This window comes from Oryctolagus cuniculus, chromosome 4 (genome assembly GCF_051225735.1).
Source record: "Oryctolagus cuniculus isolate XC-2025 breed Fujian yellow rabbit chromosome 4, ASM5122573v1, whole genome shotgun sequence".
In the NCBI taxonomy this organism is placed as follows: Eukaryota; Metazoa; Chordata; class Mammalia; order Lagomorpha; family Leporidae; genus Oryctolagus; species Oryctolagus cuniculus.
Genome location: NC_142870.1, coordinates 120,373,291 through 120,385,864, shown reverse-complemented (window position 1 = coordinate 120,385,864; position 12,574 = coordinate 120,373,291). Strand labels below are relative to the sequence as shown.

The 12,574-nt window shown below is 39.6% G+C and overlaps 1 protein-coding gene across 4 annotated transcripts in view; it reads right to left on the bottom strand.

Annotated features, from left to right (window-relative positions):
- Window positions 1-12,574, bottom strand: part of IFT80 (intraflagellar transport 80) — a 132,675-nt gene that overhangs the window by 90,148 nt on the left and 29,953 nt on the right. For all 4 annotated transcript variants that reach the window (XM_070072586.2, XM_017346881.4, XM_089332149.1 and 1 more), the window contains 2 exons: window positions 10,365-10,475; window positions 9,247-9,315 (listed from right to left, as the gene is read on the bottom strand). In XM_070072586.2, coding sequence (XP_069928687.1) covers window positions 9,247-9,315; window positions 10,365-10,475 — 180 coding nt within the window. The remainder of the gene's footprint in view (window positions 1-9,246; window positions 9,316-10,364; window positions 10,476-12,574) is intronic.

The following is a 12,574-nucleotide window of genomic DNA, read 5'->3' as shown; positions in this document are numbered from 1 at the left end:
GCCGGCGCCGCAAGGTGGAGGATTAGCCTACTGAGCCACGGCGCCGGCTTGCCCCTGAGCTTTAACACATTTCAACTTGCACCTGAGATATCTCCATACTAGAACTTCAAACTCTACATATTCAAAGCCATCATCACTCCATTAATATTCTCTATTTTATTCCTCTCTCTGAATTCTTTACCCCTTATTGGGTATCCATCCATCCTTCTCAAAACTGGAACTAGTATTCATGTTTTTCAACTACTGCTGTCATTGCCTCTGTTTAAGCTTAATCAACACTAGTACAGAACCTTTCAGTAACCTCCTTATTACCCACCTCCAATTCATTTCTATCTCCTCTAATTTATCCAAAATATCACCACTAAGGTAATCTTCCTAAAAGACATCCATTATCACATACTCTCCAGCTCAACTTATTTTTAGGGTTTTGAATGCTTAAAGAATAAACTTTAAGCCCCTTGATTCAGCATGCAGGGTTGTCAGTCAGTATCTCAGTCTCTTTGGCAGAACTATCCCTCACATAGCCTGTATTCTGGCCCATGGAAGCTTCTTCCCATACACCTGACTTCCCTGCCTGCTTTTCTTCAGTCTCTATGCCTCTGATCAGGTTCCCATAGTTCCATTCTAATCCCAGAAAACTCACTTCCTTTCAAATTTTTTCATCCTTCAAACCCCAGTCAAAAGACACTACAATACTTGCCAGGAAGCCTTCCCAATATGTTCCCTTCATCCAAAGCACTAATCTGTGCTTTTCTGTCCTCCTTTTGCACCTTACAGCAATGGGAAAATCCCACCTTGTATTAATTTTTTATATTTACTGTTTATCTCCATTTTTTGTTATTCCATTTTTCCCTTTGAAGATAGTGCAAGTAAAATGTCCTTAAAGGTTTGCAGTATTCCTTTATTCCAATTTTATCTATAATCAAATGTACAATGTAACACACGAAAAATCCTAATCATCAGGCCGGCGCTGCGGCTCACTAGGCACACCGGGTTCTAGTCCCGGTCGGGGCGCCGGATTCTGTCCCGGTTGCCCTTCTTCCAGGCCAGCCCTCTGCTGTGGCCAGGGAGTGCAGTGGAGGATGGCCCAAGTGCTTGGGCCCTGCACCCCATGGGAGACCAGGAAAAGCACCTGGCTCCTGGCTCCTGCCATCGGATCAGCGCGGTGCGCCGGCCGCAGCGCGCCGGCCGCACCGGCCATTGGAGGGTGAACCAACGGCAAGAAGGAAGACCTTTCTCTCTGTCTCTCTCTCTCACTGTCCACTCTGCCTGTCAAAAAAAAAAAAAAAAAATCCTAATCATCCTCTTACACATTACATTTCTGTAATAAGGAACTCTTCATAGGATCCAGTACATATAATTTTTAAACCAAGTCAATTTTTCTCCAAAAATGTTGAGATGAATGTGTCTTCTGTATTTGAGGAGATTATTAGTGGGTTTTTCTATCTAAACACTTGGCTGCAATAGTTAAAAATGAACTTAGAAATCTGTTTCCATTCATCAAGGCATAAGTACTATTAACACATGTATATAAGCTGCTTACAGAACTCTAAATTTTATAGTAATGCAGGCTTGTATTACCTTATTTTTTAGTCAAAAATTTACAGTTTTTCAGCTCACTAGGCTAATCCTCTGCCTGAGGCACCGGCACCCTGGGTTCTTGTCCTGGTTGGGGCGCCAGATTCTGTCCCGGTTGCTCCTCTTTCAGTCCAGCTCTCTGCTGTGGCCCAGGAAGGCAGTGGAGGATGGCCCAAGTGCTTGGGCCCTGCATGCACATGGGAGACCAGGAGGAAGCGCCTGGCTCCTGGCTCCTGGCTGCAGATGGGCGCAGCGCGCCAGCCATAGCGGCCATTTTGGGAGTTGAACCAACGGAAGGAAGACCTTTCTCTCTCTCTCTCTCTCACTGTCTAACTCTGCCTGTCAAAAAAAAATTTTTACAGTTTTTCCTCTTCAAAGGAGGCAAGAGTCCCCTACTCCTATATGTCTTGAATTTTTAATTTTCATTTATTTATTTTCATTTTATTTGAAAGGCAGTGAGAGAAACAGAGAGTAAGAGAGATTTTCAATCATCTTCATTCCCCAAATGCCTACATCAGCCAGGAGCCTAGATTTCATGTAGGTGGCATGGATCCACGTATGTGAGCCACTTCCTCTGCTTCCTTGTGTGTATATTAGAAGGGAGCTGGATCACAGCAGGGGACCCAAGACTGAACTACGCCTATGATATAGTATGAAGGGGTCCCAAGTGGTATCTTTATGGCTGCACTGAACACTCATGCTCACCTTGGCCTTCTCACTTGTGCAAGTTCTTCAGGTTTACAATCACCCTCAAAATTGTAGTTGTTAACAGATTAAAGAACCATAAATATCAGAGACTTGCTCTTCTGGATTAGTGTCATAACAACTAACTTTCTCTAACGATTTTTTCAGAGATGAAATAACAAAAGTCTACATCCTATTAGGAAAGTATAGGTGTCACCAATGATTAAAAATTCAAAAATTAAATGCATAGTTCTATAGTAAGTTTGTAATTCTTAATCCAGAATAAGATATATTACTGCAATGAAATACCAACAGGTTAACCAAAATAGGAAAGTCTAATTTAATTTTATTTATAAATCTCATAATTAACATAAACTTTGAGTGAGAACAGTAAGATTAAAATAGAAGATTAAGAGGCCGGTGCTGTGGCATAGTGGATTAATGCCCTGGCCTGAAGTGCCAGCATCACATATGGGTGCCAGTTTGAGACCCAGCTGCTCCACTTCCAATTCAGCTCTCTGCTATGGCCTGGGAAAGCAGTGGAAGATGGCCCAAGTCCTTGGGCCCCTGCATGCACGTGGGAGACCTGGAAGAAGCTCCTGGCTCCTGGCTTCAGATTGGCACAGCTCCGGCAGTTGCAGCCATCTGGGGAGTGAACCATCAGATGGAAGACCTCTCTCTCTTTCTCTGCCTCTCTTCTTTCTGTGTAACTCTGACTTTCAAATAAATACATCTTTTAAAAAATAGAAAACTAAAACATTAAGATTAAGGGGCTGGCGCCATGGCGCAGCAGGTTAATCTTCCACCTACGGCGCCAGCATCACCTATGGGCGCCAGTGCTAGCCCGGGCTGCTCTGCTTCCAATCCAGCTCACTGCTATGGCCTGGGAAAGCAGTGGAGGATGACCCAAGTGCTTGGGCCCCTGCGCCCACGTGGGAGATGGGGGTGGGGGAGAGGAAGCACCTGGCTTCTGGCTCAGATTGCCGCAGCTCTGGCCTTTGCGGCCATTTGGGGAGTGAACCGACAGAAGGAAGACCTTTCTCTCTGTCTCTCTCTCACTGTTTGTAACTCTAGCTCTCAAATAAATAAATAAAATCTTTAAAAAAAAAAAAAAAAGGCATCTGGGGAATGAACCAGCGGATAGAAAACCTCATTAAAAAAAGGGGGGGGGGGTGGCTCTGTGGCGCAGCGGGTTAACGCCCTGGTGGGTTAACGCCCATTGCACAAGGGCGCCAGTTCAAGACCCGGCTGCTCCACTTGCAATCCAGCTCTCTGCTGTGGCCTGGGAAAGCAGTAAAAGATGACCCAAGTCCTTGGGCCCCTGTACCCACATGGGAGACCTGGAGCAACCTCCTGGCTCCTGATTGGTGCACTTCCGGCCGTTATGACCAATTGGGGAGTGAACCATAGGATGGAAGACCTCTCTCTCGCTCTCTGCCTCACCTCTCTGTGTAACTCTGACTTTCAAATAAATAAATAAATCTTTAAAAAAAAAAAAAAAAAAGTAAGATTAAAACAGATAAGAATGACCAGTCCTTTCAAAGTCACTGGTTGCTAAGGGAATCACAGGCTATTAGGAATACAAATGGATAATATCACTATATGATATAATGAATCCACAATAAAATTTCCTATGTTATATGATATAATCTTTATTTTAGTTTTTAAGATAATCTTATTTATTGATCTATTTGGAGAGAGAAACAAGTATCACTATCTCATTCTAAAACAAACACTATACAAGCACTAACTCAAAATGCATCACAAACCCAAATCTAGGCACTAAGATCCTTATAAGAGGAGTGAATGTTTGATGTAGTAGCTTAAGTTGCTGCTTGGAACGTTTGAATCCCATACCAGGGTGCCTGGTTCGAGTTCCAACTCTTCTGCTTCTGATCCAGCTTCCTGCTAATGTGACTCCTGGGAGGCAGCAGATGATGACTCAAGGACCTGGGTCCTTGCCACCCACATGAGAGACTTGTATTGAGTTCTGGGTTCATGGCTTCAGGGTGGCCAGCCCTGACTATTGCAGGCCTTTGGGAGTGAACCAACAGATAGCTGCCTTTCAAATGAAATGAATAATTAAAAAATTGTTTTAATTCACAAAGGAAAATACTGGGACAGGCGTTTGACATGGTGGCTAAAACACCAGTTGGTACTTCTGCATCTCATACAAGTAGAGTACCTGAGGTCAAGTCTCAGCTCTGCTCTTGATTCCTGCTTCCTGCTAAGGTACACTCTGGGAGGCAGCAGACAATCACTCAAGTAGTCGGGGCCCTGCCACCCATGTTGGAGACCTGTACTAAGTTACCATCTCCTGGCTTTGGCCTGGTCCTACTGTGATTATTGTAGGCATTTGAGGAGTGAACTAGTGGATGCTAGATCTATATCTGTACGTCTGTAAGTCTGTTTCTCTCTTGGTCTCTTTCCTACACACACACACACACACACACAAACACAGTCTCTCTGCCTTTCAAATAAAAAGAGGAGGAGGAGGAAGAGAAAAAAATATAGATATAATCTTCATGACCTTGGATTAAGAAATGGTTTCTTAGATATGACACTAAAATTAGAAGCAATAAAAAATTGGCCTTTTTCAAAAACATTTGTGCTTCAAAAGATACCATCAAGAAAGTAAAAACATAACCCACAGAATGGAAGAAAAAAAGATCTCTTATAACTCAACAATAAAAAGAAATACCAATTTTAAAAATGGGCAAGGGCTTGAATAGATATTTCTCCCAAGAATATAAATAAATGGCCAATAGCAAATGAAGAAATGTTCAACATCATTAGCCATCAAGGAAATGCAAATCAAAACCACACTGAGATATCACTTCACACCCACTAAAAAGATTATAATTAAAAAACCACAGACAATAATAAGCATTGGCTAGGCTGTGGAGAAACTGGAACCTTTATACATTGCATATGGGTATATAAAATGGTATGCTCACTCTGCAAAACAGTTTGAGGATGATTTTTATGTACTGATGTGGAATGACTTCCAAGATAGCTTATGGATAAGTAAAAAAAAAAAAGCAAGAAACACACTGTGTACACAACCACTTGTTCATAAAAGAAAAATATATACATATATTTGCAACATAAGAAAATAAAAACATTAGTTGCTTCTGATGATGTGAGCTGAGTGGCTGGAAGACAGGAGTAATATGAGAGGCAGTATTAGTACTTAAAAGATAAAAGAGGATATAAAATAAGTTTATACTTTTTATGCTTTAAATTCTGAATCATGTGAAGGCATTATCTATTAAAAATTAGAGGTGGGCATTCTAGTGGTTAGGATGCTAATTAAGCTACTAGTATCCCATATCAGACTGCCTGAATTCAACAGTGCTGGTTCCCAATGCTAGCTTCCCACCAACACAGACTCTGGGAGGTAGCAGGTAATGGCTCAAATAGTTGGGTCCCTGCCATCCATATGGGAGACTGATATTGATTTCCTGGTTCTTGGCTCTGGTTCCAGCCCAGTGTTGACCATTGTCAGCATGTGGAAAGTAAATCAACAGATAGGAGCTGTCCCATTCTCTCTCTCTCTGTATCAAACTCTCTCTCTCTCTCTCTCCCTCTCTCTCTCACACACACACAAATTAAAAAAAAAAAAAAAACTTAAAAATAAAATTAAAACATTTAAGTGCACCTTCCAAGGTTTGTACCAACTGTTATTGAAAGCTGGAGTTGCAGAGTTGAATCCCTTCAGAAATTTATGTTGCTTTCTATCATAGAACATACATTAGTTTAGAGGGTATAGTGCAAGAAAATTACATAGAGAAGCTTCAAATCCAACTAAAAATAAAGTAACTACTACTGAACTCCAATTGAGTGTATTTATGCTACAAAGTAGGCCCAATGTTGCCAGATCATACAATTTTTCACAAGAAACAGGAAATAAAAAGTATATGTGAAATGTTCATATCTTTTTTCTATTAGAGAGGCAGCAAGACAGAGAAAAGCAGAGAGAAATACAGAAAGCTCCCATCCACTGGCTCACTCCCCAAATGCTTGCAACAGCTAGGACTAAGCCAATCCCACACTGGGAGCCCAGAACTCAATCTAGCTCTCCCACAATAGAACAAGAGACCCAGCTACTTGAGCCATGACTTGCTGTCTCATAGGGTCTAAACTGACAGGACCTGGAATCAAGAATCAGAGACAGTAACTGAACCCAGGCATTCCAATATGGTACACACACATCTCGCCCAGCATCTTAACCACTAGGACAAATACCCACTCTGACATATTCTGAGTTTTAATGTTGGAATTGAACCATGCTAGTGGACCAGATTCAGCCCACAGATGACCTGTAAACTTCAATACTGTGGAAAGTCCTGCATTTATTATTATGTGTTCCCAATCTACCTTTGAAACTTAAGGAATTCTGAATATACTTTCCCTATAAAAGTAAACTAAGAGGGGGCCCTTAGTTTAGTAGGGGCCCTGTGGTGTAGAGGGTAGAGCTGATGCCTACAGTGCCGGCATCACATGTGGGTACCGGTTCAAGTCCCAGCTGCTCCACTTCTGATCCAGCTCTCTGCTATGGCTTGGGAGAGCAACGGAGGATGGCCCAAGTCCTTGGGCCCCTGCACCTGCATGGGAGTTCCGGAAGAAGCTCCTGGCACCCAGCTTCGGACTGGTGCAGCTCTGGCTATTGCAGCTATTTGGGGAGTGAACAAGCAGATGGAAGACCTCTCTCTCTCTGCCTCTGCCTCTCTGCAGCTCTGCCTTTCAAATAAATAAATAAATCTTTTTAAAAAAAGTAAAATAAGTAGCAGTTTGGTTTTAAGTACCAGGAAAGAAGGAGACTTATAGAAGTACAGCATATTCAAACAGGTAAACTATAGTATTGAATAGCACTAGTATTGCCTAATTTCTATGACTAATCATGTTTATATTAAACAACTTAATCCAGGTTTGGACTTTGGACTTTGTTAAGTCTGAAATGGTGGATATAAAGGTAGCAAATGGGAAGCGAACAACTCCGAAGATCTGAAGGAAAAAGAAGGAGCATTCAAGGTGGGGGTGGGGAGAGTCTTGTGAACAATCTTGGGAAAGAATTAAACTCTTCTATGATAGATAATGGAATAAGCTTGGAGAATTTCTCAGAAGTTCTGTGTCATCTGTAGTCAATAAAATCAATAAGAGAAAGAGAAAAGAAAGAAAAAAGGATGCCTCAGCAGCAGCAACATCTAAAAAGAACTACAGCCCCATCACCACTTCTGGAATTTCCTACAGTCCTTCCAAGGCATGTGATCTCTGGAAGAATTCTGTCAACTGCTCATAAGTCATAAGTCACAAAGTGAACTCAATTTAGCAAAAAAAAATCTATAAAGCCAAACGTAAGTCCCCAGGACCACTAAATGATTAAAGTAAAATTTATTTTAAGGGTATATTTTATTGCTAAAGTAGCCATAAATTGACTTTTTCTTTTCATTGAAATTCACCTATACCTGCTTCCATGAACTATGAATCGCAATAGGAATGACTACTGGACTGGCTTTATGGCTATTCCTTTCTATTGATGTAGAAAATTGAGGAGTATCTCTAATAGTTAACAAGGTTTCAGATCATCACTGTATTTGTTACTCCCCATGACTATAGAGATAAAACATATCACATAATTTAGAAGGGGTCCTAATATTATAAAGTTACTGGGACTTTCTAAGTAAGCAGATGATCTTACTGTCTTCTGTTACTATGATTTATTTAACAAGATTTCCAATTCTATATAAGTGTCAAATGCTACAAGAATGCTTTTTTAAAAAAAAAAAAAACTATTTATTTGAAAGGCAGAGTTACAGAGAGGCAGAAGGAGAAAGAGAAAGAATGAGAGAGGGAGAGAGTCTTTCACCTACTGGTTCACTCTCCAGATGGCTGCAACAAGTGGAGCTGCATCAATCCGAAGCCAGGAGCCAGGAGGTTCTTTCTGGTCTCCCACAGGAGTGCAACAGCTCACGGACTTGGGCCATCTCTTACTGCTTTTCCAGGCCATAGCAGAGATCTGGATCAGAAGTGGAGCAGCTAGGACTCGAACTGGCACCCATATGGGATGGTGGCACTGCAGGTGGCAGCTTCACCCACTACACTACACCACCAGCCCCTCAAGAATGCTTTTTAAAAAGAATATTTAGCTTATAACTGAGTTAATACAGATTCATTAACATAAGAAAAAGTTCTTGAGTATTTCTTACATTTCTTTGAAAAATAAAGTTACTGGGGCTGGCACTGTGGTGTGAGGTGGGGCTGCTGCCTGAGGTGCCAGCATCCCATATGGGCACCAGTTTGAGTCCTGGCTGCTCCACTTCTGATCCAGCTCTCTGCTGTGGCCAGGGAAAGCAGTAGAGGATGGCCCAAGTGCATTGTGGCCAACTGGGGAGTAAGCTAGTAGAAGGAAGACCTCTCTCTCTGCCCCTCCTTCTCTCTCTGTGTAACTCTGACTTTCAAATAAATTAATAAATATTTTTTAAAAATAATAAAAGAAAAGAAAAGAAGGTTACTGTGTCCCACCAGGCATCAAGGAAAGTAAGAAGAAAAAAATGTGAATGCAAATATGAGACTTCAGGTTTTGAACTTTACCAGTCAATCTATATTGATACAATGATTGTTTCTAAAGAAAAATGTCAAAGCATTTTTGATATTTTATAATTTTGAGAGACAAGTACTGTAGAATAGCAGGTAAAGCCTCCGCCTGTAGTGCCAGCATCCCATATGGGTGCCAGTTCGAGTCCCAGCTATTCTACTTCCTATCAAGCTTCCTGCCTGGGAAAGCAGCAGAAGATGGTCCAAGTCCTTGGGCCCCTCCCACGTGAGAGACCCGGAAGACGCTCCTGACTCCTGGCTTTGGACCAGCTCAGCTTTGGCCACTGAGGCCATTTGGAGAGTGAACCAGTGGATGGAAGATCTCTCTCTCTTTCTGCCTCTCCTTATATAATTTTGAAAAACAAAATTTTCAATTATAAAACATACCTTGTTGAGCTAATGTTGATCTGAGCATCCCAGTCTTTGACCAAATTTTTATTTGTCCATCTTCTCCAACTGTATATAGAAAAAAATGATATTTTTATCTACAGGAAACAATTTAAACATTAAATTTGCATATAAAAGTCACCAGTATCAACATTAACACATATTTAATACTCAAATACAATTTACTCCAAATGACCGTTCTTCAAAACTGAAAACTTAATAGAAATGACTGAAACAATTTTATCAAAATGGCCTAACTTCTGTATTACAGTTTTATTTTTTCTTTCAATCTTAGATTAAGAGGATATTATTATAAGAGGCCATTATTATAATATTATCATAAGAGGATATTATTCAAATAATGCTTCAGTTGGCATTGAACTCTCCATTTTATAATTCTATGAAAAATGTTTTCTAAGTCAAATTCCATTAAGTTAGAGCAGCACTGTGAAGATGTTCATGTGGCAAAGAGTTAAGACTCTTGTCAACAGCTACGTTGAATAAACCATCAAAGTAGAACTTGACAAGCCTAGTCAAGCCTTCATATGACTGAAGCCCTATCCAACAACTTGACTGGACACCCATGAGACTCTAAACCAAAAGAATCATCCACCTAATCAGCCCACAGAAAGCCAAATTCCAGTGGGTTAGGGAATTAATGAAGTTAAGTAAGAGACTACTACTTTAAACAGCTTGGCTGAAAAAGAAAGAGAGAGGAAGTTGTAGCTAAAAAGCATTGTTTATGTCAAAAAATGTTTATTATTTTGAGTCACTAACTTTTGGGGTAGTTTGTTTTGTAGTAAATGAAAACTAATAAAGGAATTATGAATTCTTAGAGTAGAACAGAGGTAAATAAAGGTCAGTTATATGAGATTATTTTGATTTTTAAGGAATTAGAACTTTCATTTACCCCATACTCGACCATCAGAAAATTATAGGACAGTTTCTAAGTTACATGGGAAAATGAACAATAGGACATTCTGTTACATAACATTTATGCAGCAGTCAGGATCAATACTATCACAATTATTTGCTGTTACACAGTGAAAGACATCATTGGTAAATAAAAATATTGTTTCTTTCAAAAATTTACTTAAAATGTTACTTTTGCATTTTACCTGTAACTAATGCTGTTCCTTCATAATTCCATCTTCCTGCAAGTACTGCTCCACAGTGAGCTTCTACACTTTTTTCTACTCTTCCTAACTTCGAAATCAGATGAAATTTACCTTAAAAAAAAGATATATTTGACAGACCTTTTACTAATTTATTCAATCAACAAATATCTGTTGAGTACTACTACACTGGTGAGCCTAGTACTAAGCACTGAAGCATGAGCAAATAATACTCTTAATCTCAAGGAACACACAAATCTACTGGAGAACAGGCACAAAAAACAAAATTAAGAAACCTTGAAACAAGCAGTATAACAGATACAGACACAAATATAGTGCTATGATAGTTCAGAATGATGATACAACTCTGATGAGATATGGCCAAGTAGTACCAAGAGAAATATCAATAAAGCCTTTTATTTAAGAAGTTTTATAGTCTTGATTTTTTTACAGGCTATGAAAAAGCTAAAGAAATGTATAAAGGAAAGGAACCAAAAGTTAAATGGATAATTATAGGTTTTCAAGTACTGGCTTTACATGACTTTACACTGTGACAGGCATCAGTTAGATAAAAAGCAGATTAATTAGTTGCCATTCTCAAAAAGTTTGCACATACATAGGCAGAAAGTGAAGAATTTATACCTTTAAAGAACATAACAAATTATATAAGAGAATTCATGGAGAAAAATCAACTGTACAAATAAGTGATACATCAAGTTGAGAAAGGATCAATGTGGTTTTTAAATGATCATTAAGTCTAGAAATAGCTGGCAATAAAGTGCAGCGAAACTAGAAACTTTCCCCAAAATCAAAAGGTACTTTTCCCTGCAGTGAGAGAATAATGCAGCAGCTGATTCAACATGTCAACTCAGAAATATCATTGTGTTTAAATTCACATTTAAACTGATGGCTTTTCAAGATTCTGGCCTAATATCAACAATTCATTATTGTCAAATGCTTAAAATAGCTTTCGATATGCCTAGCGCACCCTGTACCACGTACCCCATTCCAACCAACAAAGTCAGTCTCTTCCCTACAAAGAATATACTTTATTTGTAGATCTGCTGTAGTATTTGTTTAACTGATACCCTAATAAAAAACGGGCTGTGATTCAGTTCAGCACATGGTTTAGTCATATTTTTATTTGTAACAGTGCTTTCACATAATTACCATTTGTCAAATTCAACCAACTCAGTAACCCAAAATGATGCCTTACTTATTCTCTTTTAGCTCTTTGATTTTGATGGCTTTATTCTCCATTCATTCATTTTTCAAGGCCTTCAATAATACACAACTTTTTCTTTCACGTAACTACTGTGCTATTACTCTCTTTATAAGACTAACAAATTAATTTGGATATACATTTTTCTTTTTTTTTAGAAACCTTTTATTTAGTGGGTACAAATTTCATAAATACAACTTAGGAATATAGTAATTCTTCCCACCATACCCACCCTCCCATCCCACCTCCTCTTCCCTCTCCCATTCCTAGTCTCATTCTCCATTAACATTCCTTTTCACTTTATACACAGAAGACCAACTCTATACTAAGTAAAGATTTCAACAATTTGCACACACACACACACACACACAAAATATTTTTAAAAAAGTTTGAGAACAAGTTTTACAGTTAATTCTCATAGTACAATTCATTGAGGCCAGAGGTCCTGCATGGGGAGTTAAGTGCACAGTGACTCTTGTTGTTAATTTAACAATTAACACTCTCAGGTATTACATCAATGATCACCCAAGGCTCTTGACATGAGCTGCCAAGGCTATGGAAGACTTTTGAGTCCACAGCCTCTATCAGTATTCTGGCAAGGCCATAAGCAAAGTAGAGGTTCTCTCCTCCCTTCAGAGAAAAGTACATCCATCCTTCTTTAATGGCCCCTTCTTTCCACTGGGGTCTCACTCACAGAGATCCTTCATGCAGGATGGGTTTTGTTTTTTGTTGTTGTTGTTGTTGTTTGCCACAGTGTCTTAGCTTTCCATGCCTGACATGCTCTCATGGACTTTGCAGCCAGAGCAGAATGCCTTCAGAGCTGATTCTGAGGTCAGAGTGCTCTTTGGAGCAACTGTCATTCTATGAGTGTGCTGTGTGAACTGCTTCCCATGTTGGAACATTCTCTTCTTTTTAATTCTATCTATTGTTATTACCAGACACTTGATCTTATTTATATGATCCATTTAACATTTAATCCTATCTATATGAT